Consider the following 13,404-nt stretch of genomic DNA (forward strand, 5'->3'; position numbering starts at 1 on the left):
TTTTGCAATAAGACTGCATTTGTGTATGTATTCTGGGATAGGGAAAATCTGCTTTGTACAACAGACAAGTTTGTAAATGTTTATTTTAAGAACAGTCATTGGCCGTCCGGGAAATGGGGAACAGAGCCAAAAGCCAATGAAACAGGCAGCTATAAAAGACTATCCTATCAGAGACAACAGAACCATCTTGACCATTGAACAGTCTGCTAACTGTGTTTCATCACCAGTGTTAAAGAGTAAGAGCAAAAATGTTATTTTAATTTGCATTATCTAGCACAAGCTAGCTCTGAAGTCATCTATTCTAGTCTTACCTGGGTTTCCTACAGTCAGAGGACTTCAGTTGAATTGCTTCAAACCAGTATTTAGCTGTCTATACTCAGGTATGATCATACAATTCTACAGTGCATACTGACAACACAGACCAACAAGAGTTACAGATTTTTGTTATAAAACAAAATATTAGCACCAGAAGTAAAACAGACATGTTTAACAGACCTCCATACACCAGACCACAAAAGGAATGCCTCTCGTCACCTTCATGTCCTCTCAATCGAAAGTCTGAGACGAGTACATTTTTGATTTAAGCTAGGATCCAAAAAGTTGAGCACCAAGTTGTTGAGCACCACAATAATAGGCTTGTTGACTCTCATACATAGTAGATAATATTGGAAGATATTGTAATTCAGTATCTTTACAATTAACAGTAGTCAAAACAGTAGAAAACAATCTATTTTAATGTTAGTGCAAACAGGTTCCAAGGAGCTTCTTCATCCCTGGCTGGACTGTGCTTGTCGAGTCAGCGTGGACTCACCAGTTTGTCTTTGTCCGGAAGCAGGTTTGGACTGGACTGCTCCAACATGGCGGCTGGTTACAACACTGTCCCGACCAACTTTTCCAACATGGTTCAATGTCCTGCTGCGGGTCTGTGGGCCGCTTACCTGAAGTCTGACCTCCATGACCTGAGGGACGGAGTCTGTCTCTGCTGGGAGGCCACGCCTCCTCCTGGACTGTCTTAAGCTCTCGTTGCTCTGCTGGACACCCTCCTGTAGTTGTCTGATTTTCTGCCCTCTGGCTACCTGTATGGGTACAACTACCTGTTTGGATGTCTTTGCAATGCAACTGGGGTTCTTTCCTGAGTTGGTGTGGGGAGAACAGCGTCGGGAAGCCGTGTGACGATGGGTTGACTTGGGGCAACAGGGGTTTCGATGGGGGAGGCGAGAGGTGGAGTGTTTGGAGCGCCTGGAGTTTGAATGCCTTCTGCGAGGGGAGAGCTTGGTCTTTTGGATCCGTCTGGGTTTGTTTAGGTTTAAACAACTCCTGGAGGGTGGGGCGGGGCTCTTTACGGATGGGGATGGCAACCTGGAGGAGGGTGGGACCGATGACCTGTGGGGAGGGGCTGCTGTCTTGATGGGTGGCACTGAAAACCTGGCAGCTCTAGGTGGAAGCAAGCGGAGAGGGGAACTCTGATTTCTTAAGGAAGTGCGAGTTGATGACGTGATCCCTGAGAGCCCAGTCACCATGGAAACCTGTTTAAAACAAACACATAGCTATCACCACGGAAACCTGTCTCAGTCCAACAATTAACAGTTGTACTTTAGTGTAGCCTAAGTATTTTTTGACCTTGCAAACACCTGCTTTGACAACAATGCCTACAAGACAGTTACACTGTGTATTAACGTTTATTCTTGAACAAAAACGGCATAATATATCAGCTTGGAGTAAGTTATGATAGAATTTATAATAATGTTATCGCCAAACCTGAGGTGGCTGCTGGGAGACCCTGGGGTAGCGGATGTGGTTTGGGGCTGAGGCCCTGGCTGGGAGTACAGGAAGGCCCATGGTTGTGGAAGTGATCTCCTTCCTGTCTGCCCCTTGCACATTCTCTCCTGGCCTGGGTGATCCTTTTGGCTCTCTACCTCTCAAACACCTGCCATGGCTGTGCAAAACTGCAGGACAACACAAAGTCATTACATTACATACATCCTAAAAAATCCACAGCAATCTTTGTATCTGAAATTGGGTTAGTTTTACACGTAAATTGGATAGTGTGCATGTGCATTACCTGCACTGTTGGACATTTTCTTCCCTTGACGTCTGCTACTCTTATTTGTCACCAGACAGGAAACAGAGTTCTTACTGACAGCTGTTCTGTCTTTGGGATCTTCCTCTTGAAGATCAGAATCATCCTGGACACTCCCTAAGTTTGCCATGTTTCCAGGCAATGCTACTGTGCCTGCAAGAGGTGAGACACATGTTCAAACCGAGTGTGTGCGTGTTTGTGTGTGTGCGCACTGATGTCCTATGAGAGGTGAGACAAACCTCGTAAGCAGAGGAAAGAGAGGAAGTCCTCAGTCTTTGGAGGCCTGTGATTTAGCATCTCAGAGGACAAGGCGACAGTAACAATGTCTGGGGGGGCGGTCTTCAGGGGGGTGGAGCTGGGAGAACTGGGCTGAGACTGGGCAAACTTCCTTTGCACCTGCAGCCTGGGCCTGTCCAGGCACAACATTCAGAATGACAAACGGACAAAGAGAGAATAAAGGAAGAAGACAGTTATGAACCGGGTCAACTGTGGAGATGAGGTCATGCACAAACCAAAATCAGACACGTCACTCCTCCACCAATAGATACACAAAGCTCTCAGCAAACACTACACACGCCCATTTTAACAGCTGTCAAGACTGAACAATTCTTATCAAATAGACAGTTGGTAGACTGAGCAACAGATATCTGCTGAATATTTGTGTGTGCATGTGATGGTTGGCTCTGAATGCAAAAGTACTGCCAGAGAGGGCAGCCGGTGGGCAGCAGGAAGACAGAGTGTGTCCTCTCACCCACCCAACACCACCTGTCCTCTCTCTTTCCCTCCCTCCCTCTGTTTCTCTCTTCAACACACACACACACATGCAGACAAACCTCTTTTTGTATGGGTTGTCTTCCTGGGCCTCCTTGCTGCCATGCTGGTTTTGTGACAAGCGTCGTGAACGGTTAGTTCGACTGTTAGTGGCCTGACCCCCCTTTGGTGTTGACTGGAGACCATGGCCTTTAGCGGAGGAGCCTGCAGGTCGGAAAATAGGTTGGTTGAGAATAGCATCTGTTACAGCTTCAAAACTATTTTAAAACTAAACGGTTCTGAGACATTGGGTTGTGTCCCTTAGTAATTTACTGTTGCACAGTATTGTCATATTAATAACCAAACAATAGAATACAGTCAATCATGACAATAAATCGTAAATGCCCTCAAGTATTAAGTGACCACTTACCACCACATAGCCAACATGGAAGTTCACTCACCCCTTGAGCCGGCAACACTGTGGAGGCTCCGCTGACCGCTTCGGAACTCCCTCAAAGACAGGAAGAGAACCTTCCGGACCACCTGCTCCTCACACCATGGCATCCCCTCACTGTCATCCTGCAGAGGACAGTGACATTTAACCACTGACACAAACATATGTGCAAACACATGTGCACATTTCACAGCCAGGGTTATTGCCAGTGTATTACCGTTACTGAGGATCGCTCATGTCAAACACATTAGATGCTGAGATTTGGAAGCTGTGAAAGATGTACAGTATTATGACGAGTAATTAATCCATAGTAAGCTACTGTAAATCAGTAGCCTACTTGCCAACGATTAGACAGACTTGACAAATATCATTTTTATTTTAATAAGGTACCAAAGGACTACTTACGTATTTCTTTTTTATGATGTTCCTTTTGGGTCTATCTGTGCTCATTGTGTAAACCTATTTGAAGGTGCTACCGACACATTTACGTTCTGTTTTCTAGGACCATGCAAATCCTGTGGTCCAGACAACCCGCTTCTGGACTCTCCCTCCCCTGCAGAAGAAATCGACGGCAAGAAACACAGATTCTGCCACCGATAACGACCACAACGCCGAAGCATAAATACATTAATGAACCCGTCTATATAGTAATGTTCTAAGAGTGTTGTGGCTACTCAATCGTTGATGCAGCGATCCAACCAAGACATTTGGGATCCAACACGTAAGGGCCCTGCAGCTTGTGTTAAATTATACTCGCGGAGCGGAATGTACAAATTATGTCCACCAAAGAAAAAAAGAAATGTCAATATTTCAACTGTAACATATCAGAACTCCTCGCCACGTTAGTATGCTAATAACGGCGTGGTTCTCTCCGTTGAGAGAAAACCGGGGCAAATACCCCAGCGGTCGATCGAGGTATATTGTATGCGTAAGGGACCGGGTGCAAGTACAAGTGTCGATAACAGACGTGAGCAAAAGAGTTGATGATAGTGATAACATAGTCGGGCGCGCGGGGGTGACAGAGAGCAGAGAACGAAAAACAATATTGTGTTTGTGTGTCAATGTGGTCTAGGAGAGGAGGGACATAGCCTACCTCGTAACAGATTTATTTGTATGTTTTACTTACACGTTTATTATGTAGACTGTAACACTATTATGCTATAATTGCAGGAAAATCATACACAATATATGATAATCAATCCATAATATTATGAGAACAAATAATGAGAACCAAACTCCACAAGTTGATCCAAAGTTATGTCAAGACGAAAGTTTGCCTTGTCACCGCATGTATAATCTGTTGATTATTATAGATGGGCGCGCGTTTTAAGACCTTGCTTGCTGGAATGGTAGTCGATTAACTGTGTCTAGATGCAAAATGTTTCATTTGACATGCAGAGTACGGATTCAGCTACAGACACGGAAACGCTTTGTATCGCAACTGGTAAATACCATCATGTATTTATAAACGAGTAATTTATGACATATTTACACTGCATTTTAGATAGCGAAATGCAGTTCCGATACTGTGACACACTAAACTGTCCTGAATGCGGGTAGGGGTTAGGAAAATCCCTTCTCCGAGCCTTGCAAGGAGTTAACAGTTGATCGTGGGCTACCTAGTGTGTTCCTACTGCACTATTTGTAACAGAGAAGTATATATTCTGTCTGTATAATTATTAGTCAAAGACTATAGGCCTACAAGACAAGTGCACTTTAATGTCGGCTATATGACTTGAGCTGGACAGCCTTTCAACCTCGTCGCCTATTTTTGAAACAATGAACTATCAGGCTGTGTTCCACTGTTGAAGCTTGTATTTCTATGGGCCAGGTGAGAATGGAGAAACCATGTATCTTGGCCACCTCCCTAGGAGCACCAGGAGGGATATACCGCTGCTTTGCTCCCATCATCCAGGAGCACTTCACAATCATCTCTCACGATGAGTTCCTTAAAGACCAGAAGACGTTTGCAGATAAATTGAAGGCAGTGTTTGTCTGGGGGGCAGCCTTGAAAGTGGACAAAAACTTGCTGCAGTCTCTACCAAACCTGAAGGTGGTTGTAAATGGAGGGGTGGGGGTGGATCATTTAGACATTCCTATGATCAACAGCTATGGGGTGAAAGTGTGCAACACACCCCATGTGGTTGACAATGCCACTGCAGACCTGGGCATGGGCCTAATGCTTGCATCTGCAAGGAAAATCCTGGAAGGTCACCAGTTCACAATGAGCCACGAGACAGAACTTCTCCCAGAGAGCTCATTGGGGGCCGATGTAAGCGGAGCCACACTTGGTATTGTAGGAATGGGTAGGATCGGTTACAAGGTGGCCAAGAGGGCTTACGGCTTTGACATGAAGATCCTCTACCACAACAGGAACCGCAGGTACACAGCTGCTACACCCAGGGCTCTCCAGCCAGTGTTATAGGTTTAATCAATTTTTCTTCTTCAAGTTATGTTAAGTTTCTAAGAAAAGTAACAGGATGGTGCCAGCATTCACTCTGTTCATAAATGTGCTAACTGTGTATTCCTATTATAGAGTTCAGAGGTTGTTACCTTGTTTAATCATTGATTTGTCCATGCCAGATTGGAGGTGGGTATGAGTAGGGGTTCATCCATTAGAGTCATGACACTGACAGCCTGTCTGTAATATACTGTATGTGCCTTGACTTGATGATGAAGCGGCTGTTGATATGAAGTGTGTGTTTTTGTGTGCATGTTTGAAGGCCAGAGGAGGAAGAGAGAGTGGTTGGGGCCACCTACTGCCCCATCCTGGAGGATCTGCTACGTAGGTCAGACTTTGTCATGGTTGTGGTGAACCTGTCTCCTCAGACACGTGGTCTAATAGGAGCCAAGGAGCTGGCCATGATGAAGCCTACCAGCACATTGATCAACATCAGCAGAGGTACCAACACACACACACACACACAACAGTTATTATTTATTATTTCTATCAATAATTGTGTGTTTGGCAGGGCACGTTGTGGACCAAGAGGCTTTGGTGGAGGCCCTACAAAGAAAGGGGATCAGAGCAGCTGCGCTGGACGTCACTTACCCTGAACCCCTACCCATGTAAGGTTGACCTACCTCATGCTCCGTTCACACCAAACGCAAAGCAAATCATTTGTGTGAGACACGGCATTATCCTTACCTGGGCCTGTCCTGGTTGTGAGTGGATGCTGGTCTGAGTCTGTGTTTTCTCCCCTCCAGAGGCCACCCCCTGGCAGCCCTCCCCAATGTGATCATCCTGCCCCACCTGGGCACCCACACACTGGAAACCAGTGGCATCATGGTCCAGAGAATGGTGACCAACGCCCTAGCAGGACTGTCGGGGACCCCACCACCTGATGAGGTCAAAGCTTAGGCTGTAAAGGAGTCTGATGAGGGGGCTGAGGACCTTCGTAGCCGTGCCCTTTTTTACCACAGTGAACACTGCAAAACCCTGATAACTTTCGCATCAAAGAGCTTATGCCCTGACACCGTTTTAATGAAAAACACAGTAACTATCCCTATAATTGATCATTAGTGTTATAGATTATTCCTATATACATCAGTAAATGTTTTCATTGCTCTTTAGAGAGGAGTTGCGTAAGGGAGGTTAATGCCTATTATGGTGTCTTCACCCATTTCAGAAAACTTGAGCAGGAATATGTCTTACTGTTTTCTGTCATTAATTTATTAGAATTTATACAAAGCAAAGTGTAATGCAGCGCTGATTGTTCTCATATAAATAAAGATAAATTTGATTTAGATTTTTTTTTCTTTTTCTGAATAAATGGTTGAATAAATGGTTAAAGGCAAACTAAAAGGTCTAACATGGGCAGGCTCATGGAAGACGTTAAGCTGTGAAGTCACCAACAAGAAGAAATTGATCTAAATAGTACTGTTTTTGTAATGTTATACCATATTACAAGTATGTATCTTTAGACATTGGATAATTTTGTTCAATGCTACAAATGTAGCTGTGTGCATCCCACCCTGTCTTTTAACTTGAGGTAGGCTAGGTGACGAGATTTATTATTGACATTGCTGTTCAGTCTCCATTAAATATTACATATGGGTAAAGGCTTGAGACCTGACCAAAGCTGTTGTTGGAGGGGTAGTTATTTAACTGCTTGGAATGGAAAATTGCTTGGAATGGAAAATGAATCACCAAGCTAAACAAATCATTGTTTCCAAAGTTGTCAGGAAGGCATGTATAGGTATGGTAACTTTATCAATCTAAGAAGTATTTTCCATTAATGTTTCAAAGATGCAAAGAGTGATTTGATTGCAGAGTTAATGGTCAGGATTTGTAAAAAAAACAAACAAAAAAAACTTTAAAATAAGATACCTTCTTGATTTGAAATTTAAAAAGAATAATACAATCCTACACTGCTAGGGCCTACTGGAACTCAAACATAAATACATTGGAAACAGGTACTCGTAGTTTTGTGGTTAATATGCCGTTAATCAGCAGCCTAACTTTTAAGATTAAACCTTGAGTGTTTCATTCAGTTAATTTACACAAGGACCCTTACTCCACGTGGAGTGGCCTGTCAGATAGTATTGACAACCAGTAAGAGCTGTTTCTGGCAGACAAGTACAAAGGTGTGTGGCAACATTGGATGGTCTACTCACGGGGTAAGGATAATACTGGTGTTGGCCAAAGGAGGAGATGTAAGGTAGCCTACATTATTGAACACTGCAACATACTTTGTAGATATGTGATAGTGAAAATGGAGCTGGCCATGATAAACCTACCATCACAACATCAACAAAACTATCTACACATCCATACAAACTATCATAATTTATTTAATTTTGAGTATGACAGGCTGTACAGTGAAGGGATTAGCGAAGTTGGATGTCACAACTCGACCAGCTGTATTTTTCGTTGTTTTACTAATATAACACCACCATTAAATCATGCAATGATGCACTTGCACACCTGGACAGACTGATTGACCAGTACTGAGGTAGATCAAGGTACAGATCCAAAGATTGGATACAACTTAGTTTGCATTGTCTCACCTCCATTCTTACCCTCTTACCTGCAACTCTACATTCCGTTGTGAAAGTAAAGGGCTGGATTTGAAACTAAAAGAGCATTTTGTATGCCAGGGTTAATTTAGCATCCAAGTTCTTCAAATAGGTTGGGAATAAAGCTGTAATAGGTTTGGAGGCTTGGTAACAGGTGCTAAGTCAATGGCTGGCACACCAAAGGTTACAGGTAAGGTCAAGGCTGAGGTCAAGTTTAACCTTTGTTCACTGTGATCAGTTAACCAAGGCAGGAGTGAGGGGCACTTTCACCTCATTGAAAAGTCTTAACCATGCAATATGTTAATCAGTCTACGTCACTTCCTCACTTCCTGTCAGCCATGTTGGTCTTTCTGAGTTAGAAGATGCTCAGAACAGTCTAAACAAATGGTGGATCAAATATAGATGAAACTCACACTTACATGGTATATTGACTAGATTATAAACGCATGCAGACTAAATACATCGAGGAACATCTGTAATAGCTGCACTCTGCGCCTATGACGTGACGCCGAAGTAGCCCTTCTCCACCGGATTGGTGAAACCAGACGCACGGGCAGGCTATCGCTATCGGTCCAGAGCTTTCTCTCCCTACGGCCAGCCCGTTCGTCAAAGGTAGCTTGCCTTCCTAAAGTATATCCGCTACTAACATAATGGTCTGGCCTCACTTTACGTTCACTTTGTTTTCTCTTGTTCGTCTTTCTTATCAAGTCGTTTGGATTTAAACTCTGCCGCCAAACGCGTGAGGGGTGACTAAGTTACCTTCTGGTAGTCAGTGACCAGTCTATGAACATGCAAATCTATGCACGCTAGCTAGTCACATAATCTAGCATCCCGCTCGTTCAGATACCTCAACATCAACAAACAATGTTATTGCTTCAACCCCTGGGTGAGTCCGTTAAGCTAAAATCTTCAATATTGAAGACAAAAACAAAAAACGTCGTTAGCTCCCACCGCCGCTGGTTGCTCTAGCTATCTGTGTACAGTAGCTAGTCATTTTGGAACCTCCAAGTCCCACCAGAGCTGTAGACCTACAGCTAGCGATGTTAGCTAGCCTGTTAAAGCTTAAAATGTTATACTGTGTATTCTGCTGCGGTTCTTTGTATTAGCGATTGTCAACTAATTATTCCGTCTCAGTGATGCACGAGAGCATCATCATTCTCCACTGCTGTTTACTTTCTCATCCAGTTATCTTACCTGCTGCTGTGACTACTTTCTCCCCAGGCCAAACATGTACCAACTACCCGTGGAGAAACTGGACAAAATACGGAAGTCGCGTAAAAGAGTGAAAAGTATACTTAGTGACATTGGACTCGACAGTTGTAAAGAATTATTGGAGGTACGTTCAGCTGGATGTGCTGGCATGTATCCAACAATATTATTTCTAATTAACCGGAACTAGAATAGGAATTAGGTTTTCCCCCACAAATGTTTTCCTCAAATTCATTGTTGTCTGTAATTATGTCTTTATAAAGGAGCTGAAGTGCTTTGATGCCGGTGATGACTGTTTTGAGAACACAGAGTGGGATGACTTTACAGATGGTTATAATGGCAAACGGAGAAAAAAGGTACGTCGATAATTTATCTGGAATGTTTGCTCTCCACTCCTGTTGGGCTATTACGTTAGAGTATGTGCTATGTTGTCTGTTGTCTTTAAAACGTATTATGTCTCCCTCTTCTACCTCCATACAGTGGGGCTACCGGACAGAGACACTGTGCTGCGCACTTTGCTGGTTCTCCACGCGGTCCTGGTACACGTTCAGAGCCCATGTTCAGCGTTGCCATGAGGAGGAAGAGGACCTTACCACCCTCACCACCTGTCCTAGCTGCCCTTTCGTCAGCCACCCTGACCTTATCAACCAGCATGTCAAGTTGTTCCATGGCAATGCCGCTAAGACCTCGCAGGCATCTGCCTCTGCCTCCCAGACTCTTGTGGTCTTCTCTACCGCCAACGTGGGCGACAAATACTCGTGCCGCAACTGTGGATTCCACGACTCGCTCATCTACGTGATGAGGAAGCACGTACTCGTGAATCACTACAGACAATTACTGACGCGCTACTTCGGGCAGCGCAGCGCAGCCGAGCAAACGGCTGGGCTGGGCGGCACCAAGTTGTCCCAGTTTCACTGCCGCGAGTGCAGCATGCCAGCAGAGACTTCCGAGCATCTGCTCTATCACATCCTGAGCTCAGACAAACACCGTGAGGTGCACACTCAGATCCGGCCACTTATCATGGAGCATGTTAACAGCAGGACCGGGAAAAACGGTAGCCAGCAGAGCCTGCCCAACCTCGCTCCCCGTAGTGTGCAGAGAGTAGTGTCCTTGGTGTCCAGGGCCAGCCAGCCGGTCACAGCTAAGGGGCCGTCCTCGGGCACGGTGCTGCTGGCTCCCCCCTCCACACCCACAGCTCTGGTGTGCTCTCCAGGGGCCCGCCAGGTTCTGCTACCCCCCCAGACGTCCGCTAAGGGCCTCATACTGACAAGCTCAGCAGTGGCAGCGCTGCAAAACAACCAGACTAATACCACAATGTCTCCCTTGAAAAACACCTCAATCAGCATGCTGCTCAACAACCCTAAGCAACAGCCTATCACTGTGGGCGTATCTCAGCAGCAGCAGCCAATCACTGTGGGAATGGCCCAGCAGCAGCGACCTATTACTGTGAAGGTGGCTCAGCAACAGCCAATCACTGTTGGGGTTTCGCAGCAGCAGACTCGTCAGGTCCTCCTTCCTCCAGGGGTTCAGATCAGTGTCCAGAACAAGTTGGGTGTTGGAATGGGAGTAGGGGTGGGAGGCAATCAGTCCTTGATGCTGACCCAAAGGATGCCCATTCCTCAGCCAGCGCCCCGTAGTCAGATGCTCTCCACTCAATCTGTCAGGCTTGTTCCCACAGGCAACAGGGTTAACGGCATACCGACCTACACCCTAGAGACTGTGCAGGTGGCAGTGCCTGTCCAGACTGCAGGCGTGGGTCAGGTGGTCAATAAAGCACCTATCCTGGTGACGACTCAACCGCAGCCCAGCCAATCCGTATCAGTCCCTGTGCTGGGTAATGGCTTGGTTCGCAATCAGAGTCCTGGCTCAACCCATCCCGCTGCTGTGAGCAGCCCTTCAGATAGACCCAGAGAGCTGGTGGTCCGCACCCAGTTCCTGAGGAGGATGCGTAACACGGTGAAGTGCACCAGATGTCAGATCTTACTCTCTGATAAGGGAATCTTCCAGCATCTTCTCCATGGTCTGCGCTGCCTGTTCTGCCCGCTTATCTTCTACTCCATCCGCCAGATAATGGAGCACTGCACCCAGGAGCATAGCCTGGCTCACAGCGCCAACAGAGACCGCCTCAAAAAAGAGTTTAAAATGACAACAGATGAGCAGGGACACTTGGTCATCCCTTCCTTTGACATGAGCACCAGCGTGCCTCAGGACCTGCTGGGCTTCAAACACTTAAACCTGGTCCTGGTCACCGCCTCGAGGGAGAAGATCTATCTCCAGATGTCTGAGGAAGCGGGCAAGTTGTCTTGCCCTACTCTGCCGAAAGACGGCTGTCCTTTCTGTCCGGAGAAGCCTCAGAGCAGCACAGAGTACGAGCAGCATCTCAGAATTAAGCACCACATCGTCCCCACAATCCACGCCATCCTTAAGTCCCCGGCCTTCAAGTGTGTGTACTGCCTGGGAGTCTATGCAGACAAGTCTACCGCTAAGACGATCTCCATTCATGTGCAGCGCTGTCGCTGTGCCCCAAAGGCTGCTAAAGACGCAGAAAGGCTGATCAACCCTGACCCCAACAATCAGACAGTCAATGGATTGGTTCCCCTCACTGCTGCCTTGGACCAGAGGAAAGACCTGGGCCAGGGGAAGGTTAAGACCCGGGGTCAAGTCCAAGGTAAGGAGTCTCAAACTGTTACTTTTGACCCGTCTGTGCCCATGGTGCTGGACCCCACGGGAATGGAGATGCGCTCGTTCGAGGACAGAAAGTTGTTCCTTGGACGCTACTTCAACAAGAAGCCCTACCTATCAAAACAGGAACAGGAGGCCTTGGCAGGTCGTCTCTGGTTCAACCGGACTGACGTGGCATCTTTATTCGGGGGAAAGCGGAGCAAGTGTATGAAAGCCATCCAGCGACACAAGGCGGCTATATTCTTGGGCTTCAACATGACAGAGGTCTCAAAGGTGAAACACAACTTGATTTTCCCTGCAGTAGAGCCGGTTAGACAACCCCAGTCTGGAGAACTGCCTGCAGACAAAACGCCAACGGAGGGATTGTAAAGACACGGTACACTACTCTACATGCTGGGAACAGAAAACACACATTTCTAACTGATGGTGAGGGAAGACAGAGGATACCTAAATGTACTTGAGTGATAAGAGATGTATTTGTACATCATGGGGTAACTGAAAAGACCAGAAATATACAATATATTAACCATTTTATGTGAATCTATTCTAGAGGATTATATGTGTGATCTAGAGGATATATTTTGGATGTATTAAACTTTGATGGTGCTGGTTATTATTTTCTTACCTTGAGTGACAATTGTAAAGTAAGCTGTCATTAAGACAGCATTGAAAGGCACTGAGAAAAGACCTGAAATGATGTAAAGTCACTTGAGAATGTGTTTAGAAAGTCTAACCATTTAATTGTCATTATACCCTTGAGTTTACTGACACATGAGTACATATTTAGATGATTACTATGTTGACTCATTTTGTATCCAAGACGGTTTGGTAGAATTTTTATGTGTAAGTTTTATACATGCTTGTCAACAGCATGTATATTTTAACCCATTCTATTTATTTACCTGCTGTTAATGGTACAGCCTCTCCCTGCCTGTTTACAAGCACAGCTTCAGAGATGTATACGCTTTAGTATATAAGATGTTATACCTAGTATTGCGTGTGCGCTCACACACACAAACACACACACACTGTTAAGATATGGTCCATGATGAAACGCACATAGGACAAGTGCCTCAGTTCTTCGGTTGAAGTTAATTTCTCATACTACAGTTTTCCATTGTGCTCTACGTCCAGCAAGATGTCTTTTTTTTAAGTGGCATTGTTTTATATCGTCCAAATACATCCCCATATTTGTAAAAAGCTGATTGTT

General features: G+C 45.5%; 3 protein-coding genes across 7 annotated transcripts; 2 read left to right on the plus strand and 1 right to left on the minus strand.

The window, feature by feature from the left end:
• Window positions 1–66: 66 nt before the first annotated feature.
• LOC146301339 (protein Jumonji-like) lies at window positions 67–3,846 on the minus strand. 2 transcript variants are annotated; one of them, XM_084710078.1, is made up of 8 exons: window positions 3,690–3,846; window positions 3,502–3,552; window positions 3,292–3,409; window positions 2,914–3,055; window positions 2,320–2,489; window positions 2,063–2,233; window positions 1,759–1,946; window positions 67–1,526 (listed from the first exon to the last, which is right to left on the minus strand). In XM_084710078.1, exons 3-8 carry the CDS (start codon window positions 3,392–3,394, stop codon window positions 768–770), a joined length of 1,533 nt encoding a protein of 510 aa, XP_084566204.1. In that variant the 5' UTR covers window positions 3,395–3,409; window positions 3,502–3,552; window positions 3,690–3,846; the 3' UTR covers window positions 67–767. The 2 variants fall into 2 exon arrangements, with proteins under 2 accessions (XP_084566204.1, XP_084566196.1); XM_084710070.1 differs by lacking the exon at window positions 3,502–3,552.
• A 52-nt stretch (window positions 3,847–3,898) lies between these two features.
• LOC146301340 (uncharacterized) lies at window positions 3,899–7,031 on the plus strand. 3 transcript variants are annotated; one of them, XM_084710136.1, is made up of 6 exons: window positions 3,899–4,005; window positions 5,116–5,666; window positions 5,821–5,874; window positions 6,008–6,186; window positions 6,257–6,353; window positions 6,492–7,031. In XM_084710136.1, the coding sequence occupies exons 2-6, from the start codon at window positions 5,122–5,124 to the stop codon at window positions 6,643–6,645; spliced, it is 1,029 nt and encodes a 342-aa protein (XP_084566262.1). In that variant the 5' UTR covers window positions 3,899–4,005; window positions 5,116–5,121; the 3' UTR covers window positions 6,646–7,031. The 3 variants fall into 3 exon arrangements, with proteins under 3 accessions (XP_084566262.1, XP_084566243.1, XP_084566254.1); XM_084710117.1 differs by lacking the exon at window positions 3,899–4,005 and adding an exon at window positions 4,605–4,728; XM_084710128.1 differs by lacking the exons at window positions 3,899–4,005; window positions 5,821–5,874 and adding an exon at window positions 4,605–4,728.
• Window positions 7,032–8,644: 1,613 nt separating this feature from the next.
• adnp2a (ADNP homeobox 2a) lies at window positions 8,645–13,394 on the plus strand. Of its 2 annotated transcripts, none has more exons than XM_084710143.1 (4): window positions 8,645–8,915; window positions 9,525–9,639; window positions 9,776–9,868; window positions 9,993–13,394. In XM_084710143.1, the coding sequence occupies exons 2-4, from the start codon at window positions 9,532–9,534 to the stop codon at window positions 12,561–12,563; spliced, it is 2,772 nt and encodes a 923-aa protein (XP_084566269.1). In that variant the 5' UTR covers window positions 8,645–8,915; window positions 9,525–9,531; the 3' UTR covers window positions 12,564–13,394. The 2 variants fall into 2 exon arrangements, with proteins under 2 accessions (XP_084566269.1, XP_084566278.1); XM_084710152.1 differs by lacking the exon at window positions 8,645–8,915 and adding an exon at window positions 8,923–9,189.
• Window positions 13,395–13,404: the final 10 nt, after the last annotated feature.

This window comes from Hypomesus nipponensis, chromosome 2 (assembly GCF_054491055.1).
Source record: "Hypomesus nipponensis isolate SF chromosome 2, ASM5449105v1, whole genome shotgun sequence".
Taxonomy (NCBI): domain Eukaryota; kingdom Metazoa; phylum Chordata; class Actinopteri; order Osmeriformes; family Osmeridae; genus Hypomesus; species Hypomesus nipponensis.

Bases quoted from the DNA above. Each gene is read 5' to 3' on its own strand.
- adnp2a (XM_084710143.1), top strand. From the start codon at position 9,532: ATGTACCAACTACCCGTGGAGAAACTGGACAAAATACGGAAGTCGCGT. The intron at 9,640-9,775 runs GTACGTTCAGCT...GTCTTTATAAAG, and splicing joins GTTGTAAAGAATTATTGGAG to GAGCTGAAGTGCTTTGATGC. The intron at 9,869-9,992 runs GTACGTCGATAA...ACCTCCATACAG, and splicing joins ATGGCAAACGGAGAAAAAAG to TGGGGCTACCGGACAGAGAC.
- LOC146301339 (XM_084710070.1), bottom strand. From the start codon at position 3,734: ATGAGCACAGATAGACCCAAAAGGAACATCATAAAAAAGAAATAC. The intron at 3,056-3,291 runs GTGAGTGAACTT...TCCGACCTGCAG, and splicing joins CAGTGTTGCCGGCTCAAGGG to GCTCCTCCGCTAAAGGCCAT. The intron at 2,234-2,319 runs GTTTGTCTCACC...CACCTCTTGCAG, and splicing joins CTCTTTCCTCTGCTTACGAG to GCACAGTAGCATTGCCTGGA.
- LOC146301340 (XM_084710117.1), top strand. From the start codon at position 4,663: ATGTTTCATTTGACATGCAGAGTACGGATTCAGCTACAGACACGGAAA. The intron at 4,729-5,115 runs GTAAATACCATC...TCTATGGGCCAG, and splicing joins AACGCTTTGTATCGCAACTG to GTGAGAATGGAGAAACCATG. The intron at 6,187-6,256 runs GTACCAACACAC...TGTGTTTGGCAG, and splicing joins ATTGATCAACATCAGCAGAG to GGCACGTTGTGGACCAAGAG.